At 46.4% G+C, this 12,827-nt stretch overlaps 1 protein-coding gene across 1 annotated transcript; it reads left to right on the forward strand.

Moving 5' to 3' along the window:
- The first annotated feature begins 446 nt into the window (after nt 1–446).
- On the forward strand, nt 447–12,145 carry LOC128765396 (PDZ domain-containing protein 7-like). Its single transcript, XM_053876127.1, has 17 exons — nt 447–1,165; nt 1,600–1,737; nt 1,809–1,983; nt 2,084–2,257; nt 2,903–3,050; nt 4,200–4,260; nt 4,979–5,398; nt 5,498–5,509; nt 6,313–6,471; nt 6,593–6,720; nt 6,846–6,937; nt 7,007–7,098; nt 7,184–7,252; nt 7,331–7,912; nt 8,038–8,138; nt 11,531–11,743; nt 12,027–12,145. The coding sequence occupies exons 1-16, from the start codon at nt 1,003–1,005 to the stop codon at nt 11,705–11,707; spliced, it is 2,691 nt and encodes an 896-aa protein (XP_053732102.1). The 5' UTR covers nt 447–1,002; the 3' UTR covers nt 11,708–11,743; nt 12,027–12,145.
- The last annotated feature ends 682 nt before the right edge of the window (nt 12,146–12,827 follow it).

Consider the following 12,827-nt stretch of genomic DNA (forward strand, 5'->3'; position numbering starts at 1 on the left):
AAATGCATTTTGACGCTTAAAGAGAAATTCTAAGAATGGTAAACCTCAAGAAGAGCAAAACTCATTTTGGTGATGATTTGAACACAACAGGGGCAACAGACAGATGACAGGGTCGTAACAGGCAAGTTGTTTTTAAGTCATTGTTTGATCTCCGAGGAACCAGGACCACTTTCAAAAAATGAGGTTCAAATGGTCCAAGGTTGCCAGACGAGTTGTTCTAAAGTCATTTTAGCATTTTTAAAAGGTTTTATTTTTGAAAAAAAAAAGATTTTTTTTTTTTTTATATGTTTTGCGTCAGAGATCTTTGTTGTGTCAGGACCAATTTTTCAAATTATCACAAGTCAAGTTCTTATTTTCCCTGAGTTTTGCTGTTTTGTTAAATTAAAAAAAAAAAAAAAAAAGGAAAAATACAAAAAAAAAATTAGCCTTCTCTGTTGATTCTTCAGGCCAATACATGGGTTAATTTCCAAGAGAATATTAAATATCACAAATGTCCTCCAGCCAGTGACATTCTTTTACATGTGCTTTGTAACTATTGAATCAAATATCAATGTGAATCTTCTCCATATTTTTCATTATTTCACCTGGGATTTTTCAATATTAAAACGTAACTTTTCACGATTTTATGATTTAACGCGATTGCAGATGACGATATTTCTCCTCCTGTGATGTCGCTCACCCCAACATATTCCTTGCACCTCAGGCGGACATTTAATTAAACATGACCCGGGGGAATCACCCTGCGGCGCTGACTCCTCTGCAGTCAGGTTACATCACAGCTACTTCAGTGACAGATCCAGCGCCACAACCGGGAGTCGCAAGTTTACCGCTCACTTGGTGGCAGTGAAGGCAGCGTCGGGAGCTTCCACAGCTGCCTGTGCTGGAGAGGCCCAGTTTCCACTATGTCATGACAGCTGTCAGGAGACTGGAGCACTTTCAGATCGGCCTTTTTGGACCGCTGTCTTCCTGGATGGTTAAGGAGAACGTCGCTAGACGCCGATCATGGCCAACTCTTTTGGCTGGAGAGAGATGACGAATGGTGGAGGGCACCCTCAAACAGGAGGGTCGAACACCTCACACCATCTGCTGAAGACACAACATCGGCACAGACGCATGTCGTCCTCACCACTGGGCAGGGTGATTCTCCTGGACGCACAGGTGGACGGTCAGTTCAGTTCGAGACCATATTAGCAAACTAATATAGCAACAATTGGATGGTTATTAATCTATGTGCCGGTGTTATTACAGTTTACATTGTATATATTTTGTATCTATATTTTTCATGTGTGATTGTTTACATATATTCCTCAGGAGGTCACAGTCTTTAACAGTCTTGTTGATGGAAATAAAATCAAGACAATCAAATCTGAACAAGCATTTGAGCAAAACTTCATGCTAAAATACAGACTACTAGTCCTCATGTTATAGATTTCACATATTGCAAATGCAACACAAAGGTCTTATGGCAGTAAAACAGGGGATAAAGGATTGAAATAATGACATCAAACTAAAAGACGACGCAGAACCCCAGCACAACATGGCGATGCCCACATGTGCAGGAGGCGCACCACCTCAGATCACCTCCATTTGTTCCTGCAGGTGGCGACGACAGTGAAGACCTTCACACTGTGACAGTTGACAGGAGTCCGGACGGACGCCTTGGCTTCAGTGTGCGGGGGGGTTCTGAACACGGACTGGGTATATTTGTCAGTAAGGTGGAGGAGGACTGCCCTGCAGGTAAAGGGCCAAGCCTGGGTCCCTGCAAACACTACTTTCAGGACTGTGTGTTGGACTGTGTCTGTGTGTAGCGCAGGCTGGCCTGAGTGTGGGAGACAAGCTGGTGGAGGTGAACGGCGTCAGCCTGGAGAGCATCACCATGAGCAGTGCTGTGAAGGTCCTGACGGGAAACAACAGGCTGAGGGTGGTGGTGCGGCGGCTGGGCAAGGTCCCCGGCATCTGCTTCTCCAGAGAGAAAACCACATGGTGATCTGATCTGATCTAAACCAAACCACTTGGCTGAAACTGGTATATGACACTGGACATTATCTCCTGTCTCTGCTTGTGTGTGTGTGTGTGTGTGCAGGGTGGACCTGATCCACAGGCGGATGGTGGTGGAGGAGGAGAGTGGCCACACAGAGAGAAGCTCAGACAGCGCCCTCTGCAGGAGTGTCCACCTGTTCACCACGTCTGACGACTACTGCCTGGGATTCAACATCCGAGGAGGCAAAGAGTTCGGCCTCGGAATTTATGTGTCCAAGTAGGAATATGCCTCTCTTCTTCATCTTCATCGTCTTTTTCTTCTTCATCATCCTTATCCTCATCATCATACTCAAGCTATTCAAGATCAGCTTAGTTTTTTTCTTCATCATCCTCACCCTCACAACCTCACTCTCACAACCTCACCTTCAACCTCACTCTCACAACCTTACCTTCAACTTCACTCTCACCTTCAACCTCACCCTCACAACCTCACCCTCACAACCTCACTCTCACCTTCAACCTCACCCTCACAACCTCACCCTCACAATCTCACCTTCAACTTCACTCTCACCCTCACAACCTCACCCTCACAACCTCACTCTCACAACCTCACCTTCAACTTCACTCTCACCCTCACAACCTCACCCTCACAACCTCACTCTCACAATCTCACTCTCACAACCTCACCTTCAACTTCACGCTCACTTTCAACCTCACCCTCACAACCTCACCCTCACCCTCGTCCTCACCCTCATAACCTCAACCTCAGCGTCATCCTCCACCTCATCCTCATCTTCTAACCTGGTTATTCTCTTTCTACTCCCTCTTACCCCCTCCTGTGCAGTACATTTGAAAGAGAAGATAAAATAAACTTTGCAGATGCAATCGCGTCTATCCTCCCCGTGTCGGCGTGTGTCTCCAGGTTGGACCCAGGAGGCCTCGCGGAGCAGCACGGCATCAAAATGGGCGATCAAATTCTTGCAGCCAACGGGGTCAGCTTTGCCAACATCACACACAGCAGCGCGGTGGAGGTGCTGAAGAGCCACGCGCACCTCATGCTTACAATCAAGGTGAGATGCCGCGCCTGGTGTGCGGTGTAGCAAATATGGAACATGATGATGGTGCGAGAGTGACAGCCTGGAACTTTGCCCTTCAGTTTTCTCAAAATCTTATTTATTCAGCTGTAAGACATGACCTCTTTTGCCTCACAGTTGCGTGTACGGTGTGTTTCAGCTGAGTAATCTGTGCTTGAAGTTCTGCTAAGAACAACAGGCTGCTGGCTCGCTGCCCTTACGTCGCTCAAGTGAGCAGGCATGTGCCTTTTGACCAGACTTGTGTAAAGACAAAGGCGCTGTGCATGTGTTTGTGTGATGAACAGGCCTCGGCAGTGTGTTGAAGACTGTGTGTTCATGCTCTCTTGGCTCAGTGACATCGGCCGTGAGCTCCTTTTACTCCTGTCATCTCGGGTTGCACGTGTGAAAAACAGCCAGGGACGTCTTTCATTATTCAAGCTTGGCCGTGGATCAGGTTAGAATCCACACACCGCCAAGTTATATGCCTTTCTTCTGTCCCATGCCAGACACATTAAGGGCCAATGATCACATTAGTGCAGCATCTCAGCTCAGTTTCTCCACCTCCCCTCTGGAATCCTAGATGTCACCCTGAAACTGGAGACAGTTTCTCAAAATAGATATCAGGCCGTGATCCTTGATGCCGTCCAGGAATGTTATTTTTATGTCATTTGATGGTGGCAGGAAAAAAAAAACATATTGTGAACAGGGTTAAGAAAAGTGCTTTAGAAATACAGTTTCATTGTTTATTTGTTTTTTCAATAAATGTCCTCTCACGCTTCAGTCGCAGGTCTCTTCACCCTGCCTGCACTCTCTTCTTCGCCTGTCTTCATCTGAAATTGTCTCAGTTTGATGGTCTAAACTCAACTGTCTTGTCTCAATACATTTTCTTTAATACTCTACTAAAACAGCTTTCAAATATTTGTGCGCTTCTACATGCATTTGTTGGGATATATCGTGCCTGAATGAATAAAACGTCACATTTCTAAAACGTTTATCGTCGCTCAGCAATGTTGACGCAGCTATATTATTGGCCACGAGATGTCAGTGTTCTCCAACTGTGAAACCAACTCATCTCCATAGCGCTCGTCATGTTTGAGTTGAAATGGTCTTATTGTGACTTAAGTCATGATGACTGATGTGTCGCAGGAAGCAGGAAGATACCCGGCTTACAAGGAGATGGTGGCTGAATACGGTTGGCTGCATCGCTGTGAGTAGAGGACTCTGTTCTGTCTGAGCATCAGTTCCTTATGAATACAACAGAAGCTCTGCCTCCACAACTGAATATAAAAAAAAGGCCCTGAGACATGCCAACGCTCTCATCATTGACAAATCTTCACTTTGATATGTGCACTTTTGGAAGATAAAGAGTAAATTCTTGAGCTCAGTCATTTGAGTTGAGCAAAAGCGAAAGCAAAGAAATTGATTAAAAGTTGAATTTTGGTAAATTCTTTTTAAAAGATCTTTGTCCTTGGACCATCTGTGTCAAAATTGCAAAAAAACTCAAAAAATGACTTTAAAAAACCTTGTCTTGCACCGTTGGACCGTCTGAACGTCAAGGAAAGCCAAGAAATGGATAAATATGCAAAAGTAGAATTTTTGTGATTAAAAAAAAAAAACTGGTTGTGACACGACGACAGGGACCCCTGACTCAAAATGCCAAAAAATGATGGCATTTTGACACATAGTGGTCGGGAACACAACTTGACCCGACATCTGGGTCTCGATCGTGGCGATGCCCTGTCTCACTGGTGTCGCATGCTCCTAAGTGTTAAGAGGATTAGAAGGACACGGGGTCAGACACCTTTTGGAAATGGTGGGAATTTAACATGACGTGCAGATTTCTTTTGTGTGGAGTGTTGTGTTTGCTCAGAGTGACTCAAAAGTTCCAGTCAGAGGCCTCACACTTGCTGTGTTTCACTCAGCAGATGTCACCGGAGGTCCGCGGTCATCCTCTCACGGGTCTGACTCGTACTCTTCTGCCTCCTCCATGTCCTCCGGGACCCCCCTCAGCTCCCTCAGTGCTCTCTCTCAGGCCTTAATCCTGCCTGTCTTTGGCTCAGCACCGTCAGACAGCCACGGCAGTGATCAGCGAACGACCCACTCCTCTGTTCAGGATGATACCATAAAGCACCTCCACTGCACCGACCGATGTTTGACATCAGAAACCAGTCGAACGGTTGGTGCCACTCTCTTGCTAAAAGACACTGTCATACAAGGAAAAGGTGAGGGGCCACGGCAGGCGGACCCAGCAGGGCAGAGAGACTCGCCCAAGGCAGCAGCACTGGTGGCCCTGAGCAGAGCCAGGAGGCCGGTCAGACGCTCCCAAAGTCACATCACCACGTCGGGTGAGTCCTGTGAGGATCAGTGCTTAGAAGTGTGGGTCTTGGCTTGGACGTCTCCGAGATACACTCTTTAACTCTGGAGCCAAGTTTGAAGAAAGTGAGAGGAAAGAAAACGTGTATTTTTAATATGAAAAAAAAAAAGCATTTAGTAGTTGATGGCTGAAGAATATGAATGAGTCCAGGCATCTTCCTCCCTCAGGATTAATCGTCCGCCTGTGTCCATCCACCCGTCCAATACTGCGGCTGAGTCATGAGCCCTTCTCATCCAATTCATCGGACTCATTTAGACCTCCATGGGTGCAGGGTGGGGGGAGGGAGGGGGCTCAGAGATCAGAGCTCAGAGTGTGATTGGACTTCTCTTATGAAAGCCAAATCACTGGGCCGTAGTTCAGCGTTGTGTTCTGGCTGCTGTCACAGCTATTCATCAGTATTAGGGCATTAGTTCTCAGCGTGGCAGATTTACAGCGGCGAACACAGGAGCTGAGAAATGAAGCGTCACTGCTCATAGAGGAGAGTGTGTATCACTGGGTGTTGAGCAGGACGCGGGACAGGTGCTCATGAATTACGCTTTCAAGACCTGGAACTCCAGCAGGTTGCTGCTGCTGCTTCTTTCTATCTATCTATCTATCTATCTATCTATCTATCTATCTATCTATCTATCTATCTATCTATCTATCTATCTATCCATCTATCCATCTGTCTGTCTGTCTGTCTGTCTGTCTGTCTGTCTATCATCCATCCATCCATATCTATTTCTATATCTATCATCTATCCATATCTATCTATCATCATCATCTATCAAGCCATCATTCATCCATCCATCCATCCATCATCTAACTATGCATATATCTATCATCTATCAATCTATCTATCATCCATCGAAACCATCCAGTTAGCGAGTGTCATGTCTGTTGCAGTGGAGAAGAAAAACAAGAAACAACAGAGCACCAAAGAAAGTGGCCTCAAACGTTCCAAGACATTTGTGAACCAACTGTTTCGGAAAGACCGTAAGGAGAAGAGCCGCTCCAAGTCTCCCTCGCGCCATGATGACAGAGGTAAGAGATGTTCACCAAAAGGTGGAGAGAAGCCAGTAAGCCACTCAAGAATATTGATGCTAGTGAAATACTGACAAACAGTGACAACCTGAAGGCTGGATAAAACACTTTAAATGGAGGGTTTATACTGGTGACCAAGAAGGATCTCGCGCAGGGTTGAAGGAGCGGAGCCCCTCCCCCCGATCAGACACCCTGAAGCACGTGGAGGACATGTCCAAGAAGCTGCTGAGCTCTGACGAGGTGTCTGCCGTGATGAGACACTGCCACCGGGTCAGTCATGGATCCGCACATTCATGGCAATTCATTTGGTTTACTATAAGCTATAAACAACCATTTAAGATGCAATGAATAATCCATTTAAAATCATATAAAAAAGGCAACACTTTCTCACTCAGTTTTTGTGCGAGAATGTGCTCGAGGATTTAGTGCGCCCCCTTTTGGCCATCTTCGATCGGCCTGACAAGCTTCTACTTCTGAGAGAAATAAGGTGAGAGCAGAGGTATAGCTCTAGATCAGATCTAAGGAAATTTGACTTTTGTGTTTTGTTGTATTCCAGAATGCTGGTTCCTGCAGCAGAACTGGCTCGCTTCGACAGCCTGGTCATGCCCTTGGAGTTGGAGGCTTACACCGCTCTGAGTCGCCGCTCCGGTGACTTGAATGACAGAGAAAATGTGTTGGTGTAGGTTGTGTCTACGGTCGTCCAGAGAGGTTTAAGAGCTCTTCTATTTTTCAGTCCCTTCCCCAGCCTTGCGCTCCCCCGGCCCTGGAACACCTCGGCGACACCTTACAACCCCAATCCCTGGTACAGCAACCTCTGAGCATTACACGTCCAGTGTGCAGTTGTTGGCGGCTGTGGTGAGCAATGACAAACTGTCTCCAGACCACAGGGGGGGATTCCACCTGCAGCCAGTCCAGGACACCACCACAGGTCATGGACTGATGGGAGAACTGGAGCAACTGTGTGTGACCCGACATCAGCCAAGACCCCCGTCTCAGATCTTCACCCCGCTGCTGGACATACCAGTGGAGAGTTTCAGCTCCTCCCCCGCTCGCTCCCGCTCCCTCAGCCCTTCACCCACTGGCAGCCTTCTTCTCCCAGACTCTCCGATCGGCGCCCAGCCTGCGTGTCGACGCCATCGCTCTCCTACAAGAGAGGGTGAAGGGTCACAATACAGAGACTCCCAAGTCAGTGCTGGGCGTGAACGTGGGAGGTCACCTGTTAGAAGAGGCAGACACGTCAGAGAGGGAAGTCCAGACAGCATGAGTCGGGAGGAGGTCTACACTGAGGTCAGCGTGAGGGTCCCTTCACAGCAGAGAGCACCTCAGCTTGATGTGTTTGAACCCCCCGTTGAGAGGATGAGTCCTCAGGGGGGCAGACACTCACACAAGGGAAGAGAAACTCCGCCACCGGAGGAGTACGACATCACTACTTTGACCATCTCTAAAGCCAAACCATCGCTGGGTGAGTGTCACTTTATCAACTCGACCTGACCTGAAGCTAACAAGGGCTCAGACAAACCGCTGTTTGTGGATCCATTTTTCACTTCTCCTATCATTACAGTTGACGTGATCTCCATCTCTGCTCAGGAATCAGCATCTCGGGAGGAGCAGAGTCTCGAGTTCAGCCCGTGATAAAGATCGAGAAGGTTTTCTCTGGAGGAGCTGCATCCACCAACGACGCTCTGAAGGTGAGGAGAGCTACACATGGATTATTCATCTGGTGGGTTTACAGACTTTCCACCAGGGTCTTGTGTTTGAGCAGCGAGATAATGAGGTCTGGACTTCTCTTCACACAGCTGCATGAAACGGCACCTTAATATTGAATCAAGACCAAGTCTCATGACAGCAAAGACTTCATTTTCCTCTCCAACTAAATGCAGATTTTTTTTTTTTTTGCGTTCATATTGGAAAGATGAACTTCATTGATGATCAAACAGCAATATTAAGAGGTCTATGAAACAAGGAAAACATAAATAACAGTGCCTAACTCGCAAAGTGAGCTAGCGTGAATTCCCCAGACCAAAGCGACTGACGTGTCATTGCTGAACTGAAGAACGAATAAAATGACTAACAGCGGAGCACACACGTGACAAACAAGGTGACTCACTGCTTTTAGACGCACACACTTCAGGACCTCTCCGTTGTCTCCACACGACCAACACATTCACCATGCATTCAAGGTCCAAGTGCAACAATTATGAACAATCTCATGACGTGACATGTCATGAAGTTGTTCTTGGTCTGCAGCGGATAAACAGCCCCACAACACAGTACGTAAATACTCAAGTGGCCGGCCACTGCAAGGCTGCTAGACCGTGGAGGAGAGTTGGGAGCTGACAAGGAAAAGGGACACAAGTCAAGTGCCATCTCCAGTAGCTCATGACTTCCATTATTGATGAGGAACATGGCTATTAGTGAGCTAATGTATCGGCTGCGCAGTACATTAGCTGTCAGTGAGCTTGACCTCCTTATGCTGATGAACTATTCATCACGTTGCTATGTTTCTTGTCAACCAAGCAAAACTGTGCACAGATGTTGGTGTCTGACAGCTTTCTTTGCAGCAGAAATATGTTACGGTTCGCGGTTGCTCCACCTGTAACCTGCAAACCAAGACCCAATATGTTCATGTTACCTTTTCCCAGAGTAAACGTAGGGATGGGCGATAACTTATCGTACACGACATACCACTAAACACAATCTCCACAACTCTGCATCGCATGATAAATTCGATAAACACGCGGCTCACTTGCTGCATTGGTCACAGGTGAACATGGCGATACCGCGATGGCGCGGCACGCTCTCCAGCTCCACAGCATTTGACAGCCGAGTGTGACTGTTGCAGAGGGTGTGGTGGACTTTGACTCTGGATCCGTGTTTCTTTTATTAGATGGAGTGGTCCTCATAGTGTCTCTGACACGGTCGTCTGCCTTGGTTCACATCAACACATGCAGGTCTCTCGCTGTGCTGGTGCCTCGGCCAAACACCGTGGTGAAAACAGTTGGATATTGGACGGACATCGCAGTGGTATTGGAGGCGGCGTCCTCTTCCGCATCCCCATTAGGGTTCACTGATCACGTCGACCCACATCAGTTAGGGACCATCAACAAATTCTAAAACGGTCAACGTATTAGTGAAATCTTCAATAAGGCAATGAAAAACAAGAAGAGACAGAAGAGAGAATTGTGAAAAGGTTTTTCATCACACAAGACAAGGACAGCTTGTATAATGATTTTGAGAATAGAACATGACTAAATGATCATTTCTTCACATTATTTTTCATATTTCTTCAGTAGCATCTTGGAAATGTGTCCAGACTGGTCCATAGTTAAAGTCAACTGTTAAGAGACATGAGATACAGCAGACAGACGGCTCAGTTTAACCCCTAAATAAAACTGGCAGAGCAGTCTGTCAGACTCGATCGAGTTATATTTAAACATAAACAAATAGTGATGTTGGAGACAAACGCCACTAATACGTTTCATCATGAAACAGTTTCAAGAGAAGCTGTAGTGTGCAACGCATGGAATAGAATGACAATGTATTTATCGTGATAGTTATTATTGTCGCCAAAATTACAATATTATTACGATAACTTTTTTTTGTCCATATTGCTCATCCTTATACATAGAACAACCTTCAGAATCCTCATGCAGTGGTTACACACTAAAGGGTTGGTTGCTAAAAACAATGAGCAGATGAACGTCTCGTGGACAGATGGTGCCAGATAAAACTCTCTCTACTCAGGCAGAGGTCAGTTTCAGGTGAGCAGCGTTAAAAACTGCATTTAGAAAATGAGAGTAAGTCTTGATATCTGAGGGATTTGCAAGATGGAAGGGTGGAAGCCGCCGTCTTCAGTGGAGCAATGGGTTCAGAGAGCAGCAAGGCTTGATGTTGCGTACACATGTTGTATAAAACAGACCCCACTTTTTAGGTCACACCATCACAGCAGCGAGTGAAGAGTACGTCCTGAACTGTTTCGTTACTTTCATTACTAAAATAATCCACTCTGGGTAAATGGATTCTAATCGTCTGATGCTCTTATGGTCGGGGTCAAAAGAAGGCTTCAGTTCCACAGCAGGAGGAAGTATGAGGCTATGGGTGATGGATGTGCACGTGTCAAAGTGAAACACACAAGGAGAAGTGGCTCTGATGGGGAACCTGAAATAAAAACTGAATGTCAGTATTTGTCATTTACATCCTGTTTATCAATTGTTGTTCTTTGGGCCAAGAGAAGGAGAGATGATGCAGGGAGTAAAGGTCAGGAAAAAAGGACGAGTCTCTGGGAGTGGAGACCAAGAACAATGAGGAGCCAGAGCAAACTGAATACAGAAGCATAAGAACATTAGTCATATAGACACACACATTTATTTCTTACTGCGAAAGAAACTGTAGTCATGTTTGGAAATACATCAAAAAATGAAAGGCTTTCATTGGAAAAAACAGTTTGTTCTGCATTACAGTCTGGATTTTGGCTGCACTCGTGTCTGGTTGGCCACAAAAGGGACGATCAGGTCAGCTCATGTGAGGAGGTTTGGAGACAGAGCTTGGGAGTCAAGATCGTTGGGGAGGAGATACAGAATTGGATGAACAGTGTCAGAGATGGAGATGTGGTCCTTTAATGGGGTACAAACTGACATGAAAGTGCGTGACCACGAGGGCAGGATGGGTTAGGTAACACAGCCATCTAGTGGTGACAGGGTCCTAACTATCAGCTCATGAAGTCCGTAGATACGTTTTGGTCATTGGCTACTCTCCAGCCGTCATGTGACCCTGGCCGCCAGGTCAACATGCGAGCGAGGAGAAGCCTCATCCTCTCCCCCTGTGACTGAAGAGGAAAGGGAAGACATGTCAACAATGGAAACGTCTTCCTGTGTTTCTAACCTTCACTGATTTAGAGACCATCATGCAGGTGCATCCTCCACAAAACCCTCTGGATATTCGGGGAAAACCTGTAGATTGGATTTACTCACTGAGTACACTGTGTCTTCAAACGCACATCGATGTATTGGGCTTTACTCAGCAGGTCCAGAGAGAGACTTCAACGTGTGTCTGAAGTTCAAACCTGCTTCTGCATGCACAGGCTGGTTACGAGCTCCTCTCTGTGGATGACGAGAGCCTGGTGGGGGTCACACATCAACACGCCGTGGACGCCATTCGCCGGTCCTTCAGTAACAAAGACAAGAACCCCATGGTGTTCGTGGTCAAGGTCCCCAAGATCCACAACGGCTTCACTGGCCACTGGAGGTCTTCGGTCTAGCATCAGCGCGGGAGGCGATTCATCCCGAGTCAGCAGGTTTCTGTCACCACCTTTCTGCCATTGATCCGTCAAACACTTTTGTAATTTTAATAAATACTTCTGACACGAGGAAGAGTCGACTTTGATGTTGGAGCCGGTCCACTCGGCAGCGACCTGCCGGGGGAGGGGGAGGAGGGGATTACCCCGGGCGACAGTGGGGGATTTCTAGATCCAGACCCAGATTAGGGCCTTGTATTATGTCAAAACTGACAGTGTGGATTTAGAGGATGTCGGCTGAGATTATTACAAATTGCTGCTCACTGCTGTGTTTCTCTGGCAGCAGACGCAGTGTCCCGGAGCAATCTGCCACTTTGGAGGCTTAATTACAACACGCTGGGAGGGAGATTACGCAGCTGGGCTCTCTGCAGCCTTCAGAGACGTTTGGAGTCCGCCAGATATTCAGGTCCGCTTTTAGGGTGAAGTTCCGGACATGAGAGGACACTGTCGCCACATCATTATTCACCATCATACGTGGACCTTTGTTATCTGAAATAAAAGATCCAATTGAGCTCACACATGAGACTATGTGTGGATAGAGAGGCGTCTTAGCTGAATCTTTGCTCAGAAGATATTCATTCAGAGAGAGGAAAGAGCTGCCATTTTCACAGCTGGAAGATCACCAGCAACCTTCGGCCAACGTTGGAAAGGCGACTGGACACAAGGCATCATGACTCAGAAGCCATTAAAGCAGGGGTTCTTTTTGATCTTGGGGCCCAGAACAAACGGACCTGGGGCCCATTCAAGGAATAGAACTGATTCATGACTCTTGATTTCATTTGTGTTCAATAACCATATTAAATCTACTTAGACGTAGACGAACCAAAACCTGGTGAAATGACATGAAACTATGCGACCATCGCAAAGCTACTTGTCATCGAAAAGTCCCACCAGCAGCGGAACCAGGTGCAAGTCATGTTCATCAAATTACTGAAGAAAAAATACACTTGATGCAAACTGAATAGAATTCTGAATAAATTCTGAATACATATAATAAAATCACATCTAGATATCATAATATATTTTATTTAAACTCCAAAGAAGATGTAAGTGAAGTGTAAATAAAAGTATCTCCATAAATTTT

Source organism: Synchiropus splendidus, chromosome 9, assembly GCF_027744825.2.
Source record: "Synchiropus splendidus isolate RoL2022-P1 chromosome 9, RoL_Sspl_1.0, whole genome shotgun sequence".
In the NCBI taxonomy this organism is placed as follows: Eukaryota; Metazoa; Chordata; class Actinopteri; order Syngnathiformes; family Callionymidae; genus Synchiropus; species Synchiropus splendidus.